The sequence below is a fragment of the Harpia harpyja genome, chromosome 6 (assembly GCF_026419915.1).
Source record: "Harpia harpyja isolate bHarHar1 chromosome 6, bHarHar1 primary haplotype, whole genome shotgun sequence".
Lineage (NCBI taxonomy): Eukaryota > Metazoa > Chordata > Aves > Accipitriformes > Accipitridae > Harpia > Harpia harpyja.
This window is the reverse complement of record NC_068945.1, coordinates 68930265-68945918: the sequence shown is the minus strand read 5'-3', so window position 1 is coordinate 68945918 and position 15654 is coordinate 68930265. Positions and strand designations below refer to the sequence as shown.

General features: G+C 49.4%; 1 protein-coding gene across 1 annotated transcript in view; it reads right to left on the bottom strand.

Moving 5' to 3' along the window:
* Positions 1-1868: 1868 nt before the first annotated feature.
* Positions 1869-15654, bottom strand: part of LOC128143461 (collagen alpha-1(VII) chain-like) — a 133465-nt gene continuing 119679 nt past the window's right edge. The window contains exons 80-87 of the mRNA XM_052790685.1: positions 14102-14179; positions 12816-12869; positions 11389-11437; positions 10474-10512; positions 7796-7963; positions 4770-4841; positions 3968-4138; positions 1869-2210 (exon numbers count right to left, since the gene is read on the bottom strand). Of these exons, the coding sequence (XP_052646645.1) occupies positions 2197-2210; positions 3968-4138; positions 4770-4841; positions 7796-7963; positions 10474-10512; positions 11389-11437; positions 12816-12869; positions 14102-14179 (645 nt within the window). The 3' untranslated portion in view covers positions 1869-2196. The remainder of the gene's footprint in view (positions 2211-3967; positions 4139-4769; positions 4842-7795; positions 7964-10473; positions 10513-11388; positions 11438-12815; positions 12870-14101; positions 14180-15654) is intronic.

The window sequence follows — 15654 nt, the reverse complement described above, 5'->3', positions numbered from 1 at the left end:
AAGTTCCTTCCCCCTCCCTCTTTTAAGGCTCTGAAATGCTGTTTGCTCTGCATAACTGCGGGAATTCAACGACTCGTGCCCCTTGGCAAGGTCCCACCTAAATAAAAATTTTCATACCAGGGTGACAAATGAACTTGTGGGTCGCGCGCTCCATTAAGTCTCTCTTTTCTTGCGCGCAGTGATTATTTTTATCAATGCAATTTAGGAATGAAGGTTTTTTTTCCTGATGCCTGCAAACGCTTTGCAACCCTGGATGGTCTCAACTCTCCTGGGCTGATGCAGGAGCTGGAGTTCAAATCACTCTGTGTCTCCTGGGCTGCTGAGGACCAGAGGCTGCAACTCCTGCAGCCATCAGCATCCTGCAGCCTTCCTCGCAAATTGTCCCCCATCGCTGTGATGCCAGGGAAGTGTGAAAACGTGGGGTGTTTCTCCAAAACCCACCTGTTTCTTGATGCTGGGGCTTGGCCTGGAAATAGATAAATGCTTTCCTTTGGGTGACGCTGCGCCTGCTGTTTTGCTCAGCTGGGAACATTTTGGGGTTTTTTCCAAGGGAGTATTTTTCTTGCCATGATACAGTACCTGAATGTTTTTCTTGCCAAAGTACGTTTTGATACAGAACATCATTTCAAGAGGAGAGGCTGGAAGTGTCAGTCTGAAAATGGCACTTGCCTCATTGCCAACATTTACCAATTTTTTTTTTTTTTTGAGTAAAAATTATTCTAGCTGTGGGGGGAATAATAATCCCCCAAAGCTCTGCTGGTCCCTCCTTGGTGCCTGGGACATAAGGGGAATCCTTTTTCTACTTATTCTACCAGTAGCAATGAGGCAACCCTGAAACCAGGGCAATCTGAGCTTGACCTTACCAAATTATGCAGAAAACTTTAAATAAACCCCACTGATTTCCTAACCAGCTCCCCTACAATCCCGCTCCACCATGAATCCTCATTTAGCCATTATGTTCCCACCAAGGGCATTTGGAGGAGGAAAGGCAATTCCCAGTGCAATCCTTGAAGGTGCAATGCAACGTACATTCTTTAATGAAAATATTTTTTCTATATGGGGCAGAAGAGTGACTGTTTATAGAAGTCTTAGGCACATCTATTGGGGAACTGTTACGGTGAGAGGAATCGCGGCTTGCACCTGTGGATGCTTACATTACCAGGGCACAGCAGGGCTCCCCAGGCAAAGGACTGGGAGACCAAAATGCCAACACTAAAATGTTGGGGAGAGCCCTCCCAAGTCGGTAGCGTGGGCAGCAATGACATGGTGAACCCACCCACACCACATCCGAGAGGTGTCATTTCTAGACACCATATTTCCTACCTGGTTGCAACACAACAGCAATGCTTTTGCTGTTTCTTTGGCAAATTGAAAATATTTCAAAAGCCAGGAGAGACTTCCGTGCCATCAGAGCTGCTGTGACCCTTCCCAGGGGCTGGCACGCTGTCCCATGATGTGTGCTTGCAGGAGATGCTATGGGATAGGACCTCTCTCTGCTGGGTCCATGTGGCCACCAAACGCCAGAGGCTTAGCCTCCCACTTGTTGGATTTCCACACCTCTCCAACCACCAGCTCCAAAAGCCTTGAGGACCTGAGGGTGGCATTTTGCAAGGAGAAGTCTGGTTTTGAACCCCATTTTCTTCTTACTGTACAGTTTGGGATGGCTCGTCTTCACCTGTCCAGGGAATGGTCAAGTGAAGGAGAAGGTTGGACTTGCTAAGGGCCATGGGGAGTTTAGGGTCAAGATGAAAGGCCATGGGATGGGGCTCAGCCTGCCCACCCGGTCTGACATGGAGAAATACAAATTCCCACCTTTCTCTCTGCCTTTCTCAAGGGGTTACTGCATCCAGGTGAATTATGAACTAGAGTTAAACATGGCAGCATTAACACACTTTTATTTTACAAAAATAAACTCAGGGGTATGTGTCACCTGGTTTTGCACAGTAGCCCCACAGGGCAAGTGGTGCAGTCATGAGCCTCTGGACATCTCCGCTTTCCTGAGCAACCAGATGTTTCCCTCTCCTCATACCACTTTCTTTCCTGCTCATAATTACAGTTTTCCAACACCTTTTTTTCAAACATCCCTTGCCTCTTCAAGTTAAATGGGTTGTCTTGCTTGTCCAGTGTCTGAGGTGTCCTGGAGACACTTCTCGCAGCTCCGTTCCTCTTTGCTTTAAACAAGGCAATTGCAGCTGATCACCTCCTTCTGACTGGTTTTTGAAAGTGAGGAAAAAGAAAACAAAAGGGACTTTGGAGCTTGGCTGCGGCTTGGGCTTCGTCTTGGACCTCGCATGCTCACAGTGGCTCAGGAAGTCCCTGACACCATGGGATTGTCTATGCCAGGTCATAGAATCATTCAGGTTGGAAAAGACCTTTGAGAACATCAAGTCCAACTGTAAACCTAATACAGCCAAGTCCCACTAAACCATGTCCTTAAGTGCTGCATCTACGTGTCTTTTAAACACCTCTAGGGATGGTGACTCAACCACTTCCCAACCACCAGTGGGCAGTGGGTGACTGCCCACTTCCCTGGGCAGCCTGTTCCAGTGCTCAATAACCCTTTCGGTGAAGAAATTTTTCCTAATATCCAATCTAAACCTCCCCTGGTGCAACTTGAGGCCAACGCTCCCGCCCAACTTGGTGTCATCCGCAAACTTACTGAGGGTGCACTCGATCCCCTTGTCCAGATTATTGATAAAAATATTAAACAGAACTGCCCCAAACACTGAGCCCTGGGGAATACCAGGGCAGCAAATCCCTCCTTCCTGGCCAGTCAATACATGCTCCTTCTCCCCAAAGAGCACTTCAGCTCTACAGAATGGCCTTGCCTGTCCTAAACTGGGCTTAGAGCAATGAATATTTGCACTGCCTTCTTCCTCGCAGAATAGGAAGCCCAGGCTGTGCAAAGTCCATTGCATATCAGTAAGATTCAAGCGGATTACAAAAGACTGTGCGATGGTCTTGATTTTATGCATGACAGGTGCCAGCCTAAAACACAACCAACAAAATACAGACCACCTGAAAACTCTGAAATGAAGCTAAATTCATAGATCCCTGCCTTTAATTTCTTTCTCTTTTTAAAAATGCCTTTGAAGACAGAGCGGATGAATCTCACCAGGGTTTTTTTTTAATGTATTGTTGAGAACTAATGCATTTCTCCTGATGCCCGGCGGGGTTGTCTCCATGCAGAAGAAAGGCTGGGAGAAGAGTATCTTTCTAGGAAGGCTGGTTTCAGCCACAGCTTGTGCACTGCTCGGCAGCAGTAGCGTTTGCATTACTGTCAGGGCCAGCAGGAGACCATTTCCCCTGTGGTGAGCTACCACGTGCCTGGAGAGGAGGAAGAACCACGCAGGCTGACCCCACAAACCCTAGATCAGGCAACAGGAGCCCAGGCGGGCTTCCAGGAGTGAGTTTTGCCCATTGAAAGCCTGGATGAGGTGTAACCCCAATGCAGGGGTGTTTGGGACTGCTCATGGTCTAGATCAGGGCAGCTTTACCAGCTTCAGGTTCTGCCTGGAGTCCTCGGTGGCTGGAGAACCCAGAGAGGTGCTTGGATGGACCAGTTCAGGGTTCAGAGGGCACCAGCCCCCAAATTCCTGCAAACCTCAGCCCTCAGAGTACATGACGTGACCGAGCTCCAGGCGTGCAAACTACCAGGACCCAGTGCTGGTGCCCACAGGGACCCTCCTCGTCACCCACAGGTCCACCTGCATTCCATAAGCGGACGTGGCCCAAGGGAGGAGATGTCCAGGAGCTCCTGGGAGGGGCTGGGGGGGGACCAAAGTGAGCTGGGAATGGGAGGGGAATGAGACCTTGCAAACTGGAGGCATCCCTCCAACTTCTTGCTTGGTCCTGGTGGGGCACCGTAAGGCAATGGAGGAGGGTGGATCATGGATGGGTTTTCCTGCTTTGACCTCACTCCTGGTTGGAGGAAGAGGAGTGTTGGAGGGCTCAGGGGCTGCCTTACCTGCTGAGGTTTTGCACCGCTGCTCGCATTTCCACTTGGTTTCGAAGCGGTTGCTGTTCCCTCGGCATCCCCCAAAGATGAAGGGCCGGCAGGCGTTTGCCTCTGGGTGGTAATACCAGAGCAGGGCGTAGTGCTGGCAGGAGCCCTCATCCATCGGCTGCAGGCAGGGGGCTGCAGGGAAACACCCCCCCCACCCACTCGTGTGTTGGACCCAGGTGGGAAAAGGCCACGCTCCGCCACCCTGATTCCCACCCTGGGCAAACGCGTGGGGCTGGTCCAGGGAGTCCCACTGCCCCACAGTCAGCATCTTACCCCGAAGCAATGGGGCTGTCAGAGCAAAGGGGGCAGCAAGGACCAAGGGGGGGGGCATCCAGCAGTGGATTTCTATAGTGGGACGAGCACGAGGCTCCCTGTTGCTCCAGGGCACTCTCTGCCCCCGTGGTGCCCATCACGGTGTTCTCCGACCTTTGCAAGGGGGTGATTAACCCCTGGGTCCTGGGAGGGGGTCTTTGCAAGGGTGGTGGCATTCGGGGTGTTCCCTGGGGGACTCTCACTGTATTTTGCTGGTGGGGCTGGACCACACTGGATTGGGTGAAAACAACCCCCCAGTTTTTTCACCACCAGCTCAATGCTCTGGGGCAAAAGCGGCTGCTTTAAGCCAAGTCCAAAACAGAGTTTTGAGCCTCTGTTTGCCGGCATGTGTAACTCTTCCAGCGCCACGTCCCCTTGATCCCAGTGCCAAAAAGCACTTCCCACCCGGGAAGTGACTTCCTTAAATGTCACTTAATTCAGTGCATTTCACCTGGTAATTGACTGTGGGCTTCTCGGCGCTTGTGCTGAGAGGGACCCGTTATCTGCTGTGCCCGGGGAGCCGCTGGGGAAGCAAATGGAAATCACACGTAATGAGGGCACGCAAACAAATTAGCTACCATTTAAATATATATCATTGGAGCCTTACATGGCTTTCCTCTGGCTAACAAGTTCTCCTAATAAATGTCACAGAGCAATTGGGGAGGGGAGGGAGAAACCGGCGGCAATAAAATTCTTAATGGTGTTAAACAACTCAGTCAGAAAGGTTGGGTGTTAGTCAGAGAAAATGGAAGTATTTGTGGTTGTTTGCAGGAGATAAATGTCAGGCCGGAGTTTTGTAAATCTGCGAGCTTTGAAAAGCCAGGAGCGATTGTAATCTGGCAGTAATAACCCTCCGATTGCAGAATCCTGTTAACATTTAGAGCGCCTATCCGCACTCATCATTTAGCAGAGCGATTTATGAGCCCTCCTGCCTCAGACCCGGGCTTTAATGGGATTGTCGGCTGGCGACGGCTGCAGCTGTGATTCAATAACTTGTAGTACGCCCCATCGATCTGAAACTGCCCAGATCCCAAATGCTGCCTTGATATAAAGTGAGTTTAAACCCAGATGGATGATGTCTTCAATGTACAACAGACAACAGGAGAGTGCTTGGGGGTGGGCAGGAGGAAGGCAGTGATGGCTGGGGTCCTGTCCTAGGCTTAGCTGGATTTGGGGGATTTGTTCTATCCTTAGCAGATTACACGGGGCAAAAATGGAGGTCACCATCAACGGGTTTGACTTAAAACTCTTCCCAAAGCTCTGGGAAAGGGCCATCATGGGTAATAAAGGTCAACGCATATAAACTGTAGGTCAACAGCTTGTATAGGCTACGACTTGTTTTGGGGTGTAAAATTATGTAACATTGGGGTGTCTTGCTCAGTATGAAAGTGCAATGTGGGGGATTTTTTAAATTATTTCAAGAGTAGAAGGACTATTTGGCCAGCCCATGTGCTGATTGCCCAACCGGTGAGCTGACTGGCCAGCTTTTGTGTTGACTGGCCACTTAGCTACTGCATGGCCAGTCTGCAGAAAGCTTTGCCCCATAGATGCTGGGGGACCAGAGTTTGTGGAGGACCATTGTACCAGCACGGGATGTTGCATTTTAGATGCCTCCCTTCTGCCGAGATGCATCTGGCCCTGTGAGTGCCTTTTTCTCTGAGCTGAACCACTGATGCTGTCACCCTGCCTGTGTCAGCGGCAGCTCCATCCATGCTACCCAACCCTCCTCCTCCTGGTGAGAAAACCTGAGCAGACACATCTTAATTTCTGACTTGCTGAATTGCAAGAAATGAGCCTGAACTCTCTGTCCTTCTGAGTCCTGCCCTGTCTCGCAGTGTGTTTGGACTTTGAGCACCAAGTGCAGAAAGCCCTTCACAAGCAAGTCCATAATCCTTATTCCGCCTCCCCCCAGCCCTTCTGCATCATGTTTTCACTTTATATGTTGCCTATAAATCAAGATTCTTCTAGTGGAAGGTGTCCCTGCCCATGGCAGAGGGGTTGGAACTAGATGATCTTTAAGGTCCCTTCCAACCCAAACCATTCTATGATTCTAAGCCAAGCCCTGATGAGGAGCTCAGAGGGTCCATGGGTGGCTGTGGCATGGATCTGGGGATGTGATGGACCTGGAGGAGGGCAGCTTGTATGGGTACTTCTGGGTAAAGCTCATTTCCAGGTTGCTGCTAAAATTTAGGGCAGCGCTACCCAGAAACCCCTCAAGCCAGTCATGTCAAAGGCTGCTCGATGCCTCCATCAGCATCTCAGGGGATGGGCAGGCCCATAGGAGTCGGAAAAGCCACCCATGAGCCATTATCCCTTGGGGACAGGAGGATGATATCCGACCGGTAGCTCTTCTGTGCCAAGGGAACTATATTGATCGTCAGGTCTGCAGGAAGCTGGGCCAAGCATTCCCACATAGTAATGCTCGCTACAGTCGGAAGAAAGGGTAGATGATCTGAAATGCAGCTAAAACTGCCCCATCCTGTCCTCTCCCTGGAAAGATGGCCATTCTCAGCCAGGCATTAATGGATTTCCCTGTACCCATCAAGCTCATCTCCTGGCCTTTTCCATCAGGACACTGTGTCCCAACGCATCCCAAGGTGGTCCTGGAGCCTCCTAGGGAACCACCCCGTTGGCTGTGCCTACAGAGTGGGCCATGAACCCATGGGCAAGGAGCAGGACATAGTTCACCTCCCTATGGCTGAGCAGCCTTCATCCCCCAAAATGATGGTTGCACCTCGGCTGCCTGGTGCTGCTCAAGATCCTAATAATACCTAAAAGTGTGGCCAGTCTTGGATCATGCTTTTTCCCTGTCCAGTTGCCTGGTGTAGAGGTAGATGCAGTGTGAGGAGATGCCACAAACTCACTGGTGTTGGTGTACAATCAGGTCTGTACTGTATGTATCTTCAGCGCAGGACCTTGGCCCTGCTCTTTCCTCCTCTCTCTTGGGCAACACAAAGGGACAGAAATAGAGCCGGTTCTTTTCCCATTAGCTGTAATCAGTAGTTTTACCCATTAAATGGTTCATGAGGCCCTAGGCAGAAATAGTCTGTAATTGCTCGAGTGTTTGGTCTCAGAGATGTAATTTCTGGCTGGTAGGAAGTTTTACTAGAAGTTGCAAAGGACATGGTGGGGAGAGGGGGACAAAATCAGCCTGAAAACGGCTGCCACTTTCCAGCCTTTCAAAATGCATTCCTTTGAAGGTGGTGAATCATCACTGAGACCACACATATTTGGCTTTTTCCTCACCCACCGCCCCTGCCAGGGGCATCAGCTCACCTCGTCTCCAAGCCACAGACCAGCCCTTTTCACCACAGGGGCATCGCAGCGTGGGAGCCCTCACTGGCAATCCCATCACTGCCTTATTTCTGCTCAGTCCCAGGGAAGAGAATTTAGCACCGGGTTCATGGAGCGCTCCAGAAGATAGTGGCTGCCACAGTTGGAAGGATGGAAGGCATGCAGCCATGCAGCTGCGCTTACCTGCAATAAATGAAGGTGGCTCCATGAAGGGCTTCACCGACGTCACCAACATGGTCATGCTCTGAGTTTTGTTAAGCATTTCTTCCTGGCTTTCATCATCCCTTCTGGTGTGTTCCCGAGGCTGAAAATACCCTTGGAGCTGCCTGTTGATTTCAGCTGCCTCCAGACCTGTGGATTTAATCGCTGGGTCAGTGAGGATGAAATCTGGTGCCACAGTTTGAAAGCCACCATGCTTTGATAAATAGGTTGTAGCTCAACAAAATTACTGCCACTGCACAACACAGTGTGGGAGACAAGTCACAACACAATGTTTCATTGGCCAAAGCCTACAGATCCCTGGGGTATGTGGTCAAGGTAGGCAACTTATTTCCAAATGACATATACTCTAGAGAAGGGCAAGCAATTAAGGAGATATTGTACTGTCTTCTCAAGGAAGGGAGTAGGGGATACGGTAAACTTATTCAGAATAAAAGCTGGTTTTGAGGAAGTGGTTCCCAAGAAGTGTGCTGGGCTTCCTTGGGACCTCCATGACTGCATGGACATGTTCCCATTGTCACTTGGGATGGAGTTGTAATCAAAACTACATGGATAATTAAATGCTGCTGGATCAGCATCTCCATGAGATAGGTCCCTTGAAGTGCTGAGCACTGCCAGTCTTCTCAGGTAAGACCTGTTTACTAAAAGGCTGGGAATCCACAAAAAGAGTTAGCTAAGTTACGCACGTCCAGCTGTACGTCTGGATGCGTGTGAGGCTGTGGGTCCATCGTCCTTCATACTGGGTATGTCTGATGCCCAGTGCCTTGAGGGACAAGCATGATCTGGACCAGGCTGGCAGGCACATTAGCGGATCAGCTATTTTAGGAGTTCTGGTTTTATGGTGGATGTACAGCATTTGCAGGTAGAGGACAGCACATCTAGTGGAGTCTGGCTGTGCGAAGTTAACCCAGAAACCTGTTTTGAAGCAATGTGGACCAGCAGACCGAATCCATCCCAGATTAATGATCTGTGGTGTGGTCCACTGTGGTTTTGATCTGGCTTTGCTTTCCTTTGCTGACTTACTGTTTTATCTAAATGATGCTCTGAGCATGAGGGACGGAGAGGACCACATGCTCCTTGCTGAAGGATTGACCAGCCAGGTAACAGGCAGGGCCCTTGGGTAACACCTGAGTCGTGAAGGCAAAACACTTCAGCGAGGGTTGTCCTTTGCAGGAGCATGGAGGCTACTGTGTCCAGGGGCATTCACTGTGCAGGATTCATTTGCTCTGATTTATTTACATTACAGAAGCAAATGGAGGCTGGGGTAAAGGCAGGATCCCAGGTATGGGACCATGGATAGACATCAGGGAGAGATGATCTCTACCCTGAGAGATTTGCTTTCTAAACACAGAGCAGGAGCAGAAACAGAGCCCAGAAAAGACTATCTCATGTCTAGTATAATTGGGAATATCCCACACCAACAGAGTTCCCAGCTACTCCAGGCACCTATGACTGTACTGGTTTCTTACATCCAGGGCAAGGATGTTGCTTCTTGACACACCTCTCTGTTTAGAAAGTCCTTGCTTTGTAAAATACTCTACTTTCATACACTATGAAACAATGTGTTATGAAGGCTAAAAAAAAAGAAAATAATCTAACAGTTATGAAGGAAAAATTAAAGCAAATCCATTCCTGGAGAACATGGATTCACTGCAATTTAGAGTAAAATTGGTGCTCTGAACTTCCTCCTTTGTTATTCCTGTTTAAAACATTAAAAACAAGCTGTGGTGAGGGACACTTTCCAGGTCTAATGATGGCCTTGAAATGTAGTAGGAAAAATTCAGGTTAGATGAGATGTCCCAGGGCAACCAAGGCATCAAAGTTGGGTTAACAGATATGACACAGACCTACGAGACACCTGTGCCCACAGAGAGGATCGAGCAGAATACGTAAACTGGCTTATATGTGGGCGACTAGATCAACACCCAGGATGAGATCCAGAGTTGGAAACTTTCCTCTAGGTGCCTTCATGTGAGTTGAGCATCTCCAAAACCTACTATGGCCAGCTGAGATCCAGAACCTGGTTCAGTATCTCTCATGGAAAAAACTAGACCCTGACTCTCTTGCACGCATGTAGGCAAAGACACGGAGGAACCAAGTCCTCCCTGAAGCACAGAGGATGAGCTCCTGATTGAACGTGGGGGTCTACCTTGGTGTTGGCACATTGGTCCTCCAGACCCCGTGGACCATATGGATTAGATCTCTGCAATGAGAGCTTAAATGATGAATAGACACATGCACCATAGGCGCCTCACTGGAGCTTATCGTGTTGATGGTTTGGGATGGCAGAGCAACAGTGTCTGTTTCGTGGGCAGGGAGAGGTATTCCTGTGGATGCAGCTTTTAAAGCTGGGTGTCAGGAATAGCTTTGATCCTGTTTTGCAGTAAAGAGTGGAAGCAGGAGACGTCTTGGTGTCCCTCTCAACCCTGTTTTCTCAGATCCCTCTCAAGGCCCCCCAGAGCCAGGGTCTAAAAGCAGTCAGTGACCCCGGGTCATTTTCTACACTGAATCACAGAAAAAAGCACTTATTCTTAACAACATATTTTCACTTGCAGTTTCAGGCTGTTTTGGGGCAAGGAGAACATCCTTTACTCTACTGCATGAATTCACATGCATTTCTATGTAGATATTAGCAGACTTACCCCTTTCCATGAGCACCCTTCCCAACTCACCTCCACAATCTGCAAACGTAAGACAGACAGGGCATAGTTTGTTTGCTACTTCTTTTTTCCCCTATGTAAATAAGATTTTTCAACAAAATCATTATTTTTACAGGCAGCACATGCTGTCATGGATTATTTTTCATCCTTTTTTTCCCCTCTTCAAAGCGTTCAAATGCCCCCTACCATCTCTAGGCAGAAATGAGTGCGACTCCAGCTTAATGGCTGAAGCATCTCAGCTAGTGGTGGTGAATCCAAACCCTCCCTGGCCATAGGCAGACCCCAGGGAGTGGGGCAGGAGTGGGGCAGCTCTCTGCTGGCCATCAGGTAGCTGGACCTCTGCAGGGCAAGGAAAGCAAGATCCCCAAAGCCTGACACCCTTGTGATGTTGTGATTCTGGGGTAAAACCATCCCCAGTGCGGTGTTTTTTGTTACTGCTGTTGTGCCGGTTGGCAGTTATTCACTGCCGGAGAGGAGAGGTCTGTGTGTCAAGAAGTGCCACAAAGTAGACAGGAATTAGAAGGTTGTTATTAGGCAAAATGCAGCTCCAAACTTTCCCCCGTGACCCAGCGCTTTTCACCAATCAGTGGGGAAATGGAGATGACCAGGGAGGAAAGCTTTGCTGACAAAACCACGTGGGAAGAAACAGGAAGAGAGAGGGTTTAAAGGGAAAAAAATTAAGAGTTTGAGTAGGAGGTCAGGACTATGGCAGAGACCTTGCAGCCCAGAAGCCCGCACTCGTCTCTGAGCGTGGAGAGGCGACACTTCTCCACTTGCTGCTAATGGGGTGATATTTGCTCTGATGAGCCAGCATGTGCCAGCAGTCAAATTGCTCCAATTTAGTTGCTGGCAGGTGTCAGCGCGGTGGCCCCGAGCACGGCTCGCTGGCCGACTTACCACATCTGCCTCTCATTTCGCTCCTGACCACCTCCTTCACATCTTCCTCCTGTGCCACAGGGGGAAAGCAGAGGTTAGCAGTGATTTTCTACCCCGGCACCATCTCCCTCCACTCTCTGCCCCATCCCAACTCTGCTTGCCCCACTGGAGGTGGCCTCTGGTGAAACCACCTCAGCTTGGGTATGGCCAAGACCAGAGATGTACATTTGGTGTCACAGGGACCTTGGTTCAAGATTTGTGGCTCATTAGGGAAATGATTCCCTTTGCAAATTCATGGCCATCCTGTAGCCAGCTCCTCTTGCCATGAGGAGCTGGGATCCCCAGCCCAACGTGAGGACCATGGCACACCTCAAGTCCGGGCTGGCTTTCCAATGAGTGTCCTCACCCCTTTGGCATTGTCCCCGAAGCCATGGTCTCTCAGATGTCCCTTACCTCTGAGAAGCTTCATCAAGCTACTTGCATCCATGCAAAGGAGCTACTCAAATTATACTGCAGGCTTGACCCATGGAAATGGGCTGTAGCACTAGGTTTAGATGAGATGTAGCTGCACCTCATTTTGTTCTTCTCTGCCTCTTTACCAGCTAACGTCGTTCCCCACAGAACAAGACATCTGGTCTCATGGATTTTGAGTCTGCCCTTCACCCTTGGGCCAGCCAGCTGCCACTGTTTCGGTTGAGCATCTTCCATGTGTGATGGTTCGTGTCCTACTGCACTTCGCGTGGTCACCACCTCTTATCCTTTGCAGGGATGACAAATTTTGGGGCACTTTCTACATAGGGAGCTGGGCTTTTCAGCAGCCCACACATAGGGCACCCTTGCCCATAACACCCATGCTGAAACTAATCCTGCCTGGCCTCCACACACTGGAAAGATGAAAGTACTGTGTTGTATCAGTCAAGTGGCACAAAACACATTTGCTCAGGCAACAGGCTGGAGACCCTAATGTTAGGGGAGCTGCAGTAGGGATTTTGCCCTGACCCATGGGGGTCAACCTCTCCTTCTTGAGGATTTATAAACCCCTAGCAGCAGTTTTTGCAGTAATGCCAGCTCCCTAATCACTTTGAAAATGGGGCACATTTCTCTCTCCTGCTCTTTCTTTGTATTTGATCAGCCCTAAGGCATTGGCACTGATCCTATCTGCCAAGCACGACTTTGAAGCATCATGGGGAGGATGGGAGAGGGAAATGTGCCTCGGGCTCTGGGTCGTTGTTTGGGCTTGGAATCTACAGCCCAGCACTGCTCCCACCCCGGCCTGTGCATGTCTGACGTCTCTGGGTAATGGCCAACACTCTCATTTCCCAGATATTCTCTGAATGAATCTGTTTCTCAGCATTTCCCTCCTCCCCTATACCTCTTAGGGGCAGTTTGCCCTATTTTCTCTATTCAGGTCTCTGTAATAGGATGTGATCTTGGGCTAAAGTACTCACAGAAAGACCAGGATCTCCCTTTTCTCCTTTCTGGCCAGCTGGACCATTTTCACCCTGTTAAAAACACTTAAGTCATTACAAAAGCTCAGTAGATTGACCATTAAATGCTCCAAGAATAAGTGCACCTTAGAGAGGAAAGGATATGCTAGGAAGGGAGATTGGGAAAAAGGCTTACATGTATTCCTATAAATTTTAGGGATATCTGCGAGTAGCTCAGTGAGCAGAAAGGAACGGGCTCATCCACGTGCAAAGAAGCAAGAACAAAAGTGTGTATCAGAGAGCTGGGTTCAGGCTCCCAGAGTTTTTGGGAGCTCGGCCCTATCCAAACAATAAGGATGTTAGCACCTACAGTTTAAGTCAGGTTTCTTTGCCATTTGTAAGGGACCACAAAGGTTGAGGTGGAGGTGTGGAGCGGCTCTGGCCTCCAGGGAATGTCTGGGAACCAGACCAGGCAGAAGATTGCAACTGGGATTGCAATCCCAGTGCTGAAAACATGAAACACAGGGAAATGCTGAGGTTTGCCAATGGGGCGCTCTGCCTCCTAGGAGAAAATGCCTTGAAAAATTTACCACTCGGAACTGGCGAAAACTGGATTTGTTGATTAAAAATGCTTAAAAATATTAAAGGAAAAGGAGCACAGGAAGAATGATCTAAATTAAAGCTGCAATGGTCATTTTTCTCAATCCATGCTCACTTACAGGGGCTGGAGCGCGAGGAGAAATCACATTACCCTCCACCAATACATGGAGCTAATGCAATGCCACCTCCTGATGCAAAAAGCCCTTGAGTCAGTGTTGGCAGGACCTGCAGTGTGTAGGGACTGACCTGGAACGTGGGTTGCAGGTTGGGATCTTGAGATTAATCTCTTGTTTGTATTCTCCGACGCGCATTAGAAGGCTGAGCATTGCCCCTCTGTACTGAAGTACTGCACTGAGCATTGTTTTACTCCTGGTCTGCCATGGCAAGCACAGTTGAGGATGTGCTGGCCCAAAATACGATATTTTCCCAAAGAAGTCTTACATAAAACAACCGGCAGCCCCCAGGGCTCAGAGCAGTTGTCCCAGCTGGAGACACTTTCAGGCAGAAGTGAAGGCAGCACTGCCTGTGCCCAATGCCTGGTGCTCGGGAGTAAAATGCTCTCTGTGCTTTTGTTGTTGCAAAATTTGGAGAGCCAAGAAATGCAACCTAAACCCAGGGTTCATCCAGCCCCAATGCAGAGCTCTGCACTGCTGCAGGGAGGTGAGGAACCTCGCTGGGAGGCGAGGCTGGCTCATCCCCATACTGACCATTTCTCCTTTTTGCCCGTCCATGCCTGGGGGTCCCCTGAGGCAGAGCTGAGGTCTCCCTCTTTTCCCTCGTGGACCCTAGAAAGGAAGAGAAGAGCTCAGTTAGCAGTGCCCGGGCACCCTCCAGAAATATCCCACACTGCTGGTTGGCATTTTCCCCCCAAAGTCCAGCCTGGGCATCAGTAGAAGATACTTAGAGCCTTCTGGATCTCAGATGCTCCCCAAACAAATCAGATGTGATGGGTCAGAGCCTGGGCTTTGCCCCCTCTATCCTGGGCAATCATGAGGCTTTCCTATGGTCCCTCCCTGCAGAAAGGATGGATGCTGCAGGAGCAGAAGGCAGTTTTCTCCCTCCGACACTCTGTCTGTCCTGGCACTAATTTAAGAAACGGTGTCTCAGCAGGAGGAGAAGGACTTGCAGATGGAGATAATACCCTCCCACATTAGAAATGAGGGTGGCCTTGCTGCTGCAGTTCAGACCCAGGGACTTTCTCTTTTAATTTAGGGAAAACAGAAGTAGCAGTGTGGGTGTAGAAAGTGGCATCTCACAGTCTCTCTTTAATCAGTGTCCAAACGAAAGCCATTCATTATCTCATACACGGCTTTCTGAGCATGCAGTGCTTGTAACTGCTTATATAAAAACTTCCAGCCTTTTTAAACATACATGAGGGGATCTCGTACTTTCGGCTCCTTCCTCCCTTCTGTGATTCTTTTGATACATTTTTCACTGCAAGGTACAGCCTGAGGAGCAAGGGAAAGCAGAATAAAGTTGCTGCTATGGTCTGAAGCTGGATCTAGTCCATTTTTTATTGTTCTGGAAGGATCTTTCTACACCTGCACCCCTTCAGGGGAAGGCTCGGGGGCAGTCCTTCCTATAATCACCCTGTCAGTGGTGAAGCACTGGGTGGGATTCAGCTGTAGCTACAGGCTGCTGAACAATGCCGGAGGCCCAGAACATCCTCTGTGCCCTTGTACTACAGAGCAGATTGCTCTAGGTCAAGCCTTTATTTAATGGTGTCTCAGGACACAATACAGATGTTCAGTCTGACCATCAGTGCAACATGGAGCTTGCTGCACCACCTGCATTTTCCCTTCCTTAACCACTTCTTCCCTAAGACTTAAAACCCAGTGTTGGGTCTTTTTTGTGACTCCAAAGAGCAGGGTATAGGCTTTCCCAACGTGTGATGCTCTTCTCTGTATGGGGGAAAACCAGGCTGAAAATCAATAAAGCCTACATAGACATGTTTATACCACCCAAGTCAGAAGTCCTGCAAGGGGCTCTAGGACAGGGTGACCTTTGAGACCCAGGAGAGCTGATTTAATGAGGTCCAGACTCATTCAGACTTTCACACAAAATTGGGTCTGAATTGTCCCAACTTCTATCCTCAAAAGCCAAAGCAATTTCACCGGTGTATCTTTACCAGCACAGTCCTGAACTGTCAGATGCAGCTACACATCAGCTAAATTCTCTACGCTATTGAATGTGCTTCTCGCTTGGTGAAGGATTATCACTGGTGGCTGGAGTTTGGATTATTTGGCTGAAATAATTCAGC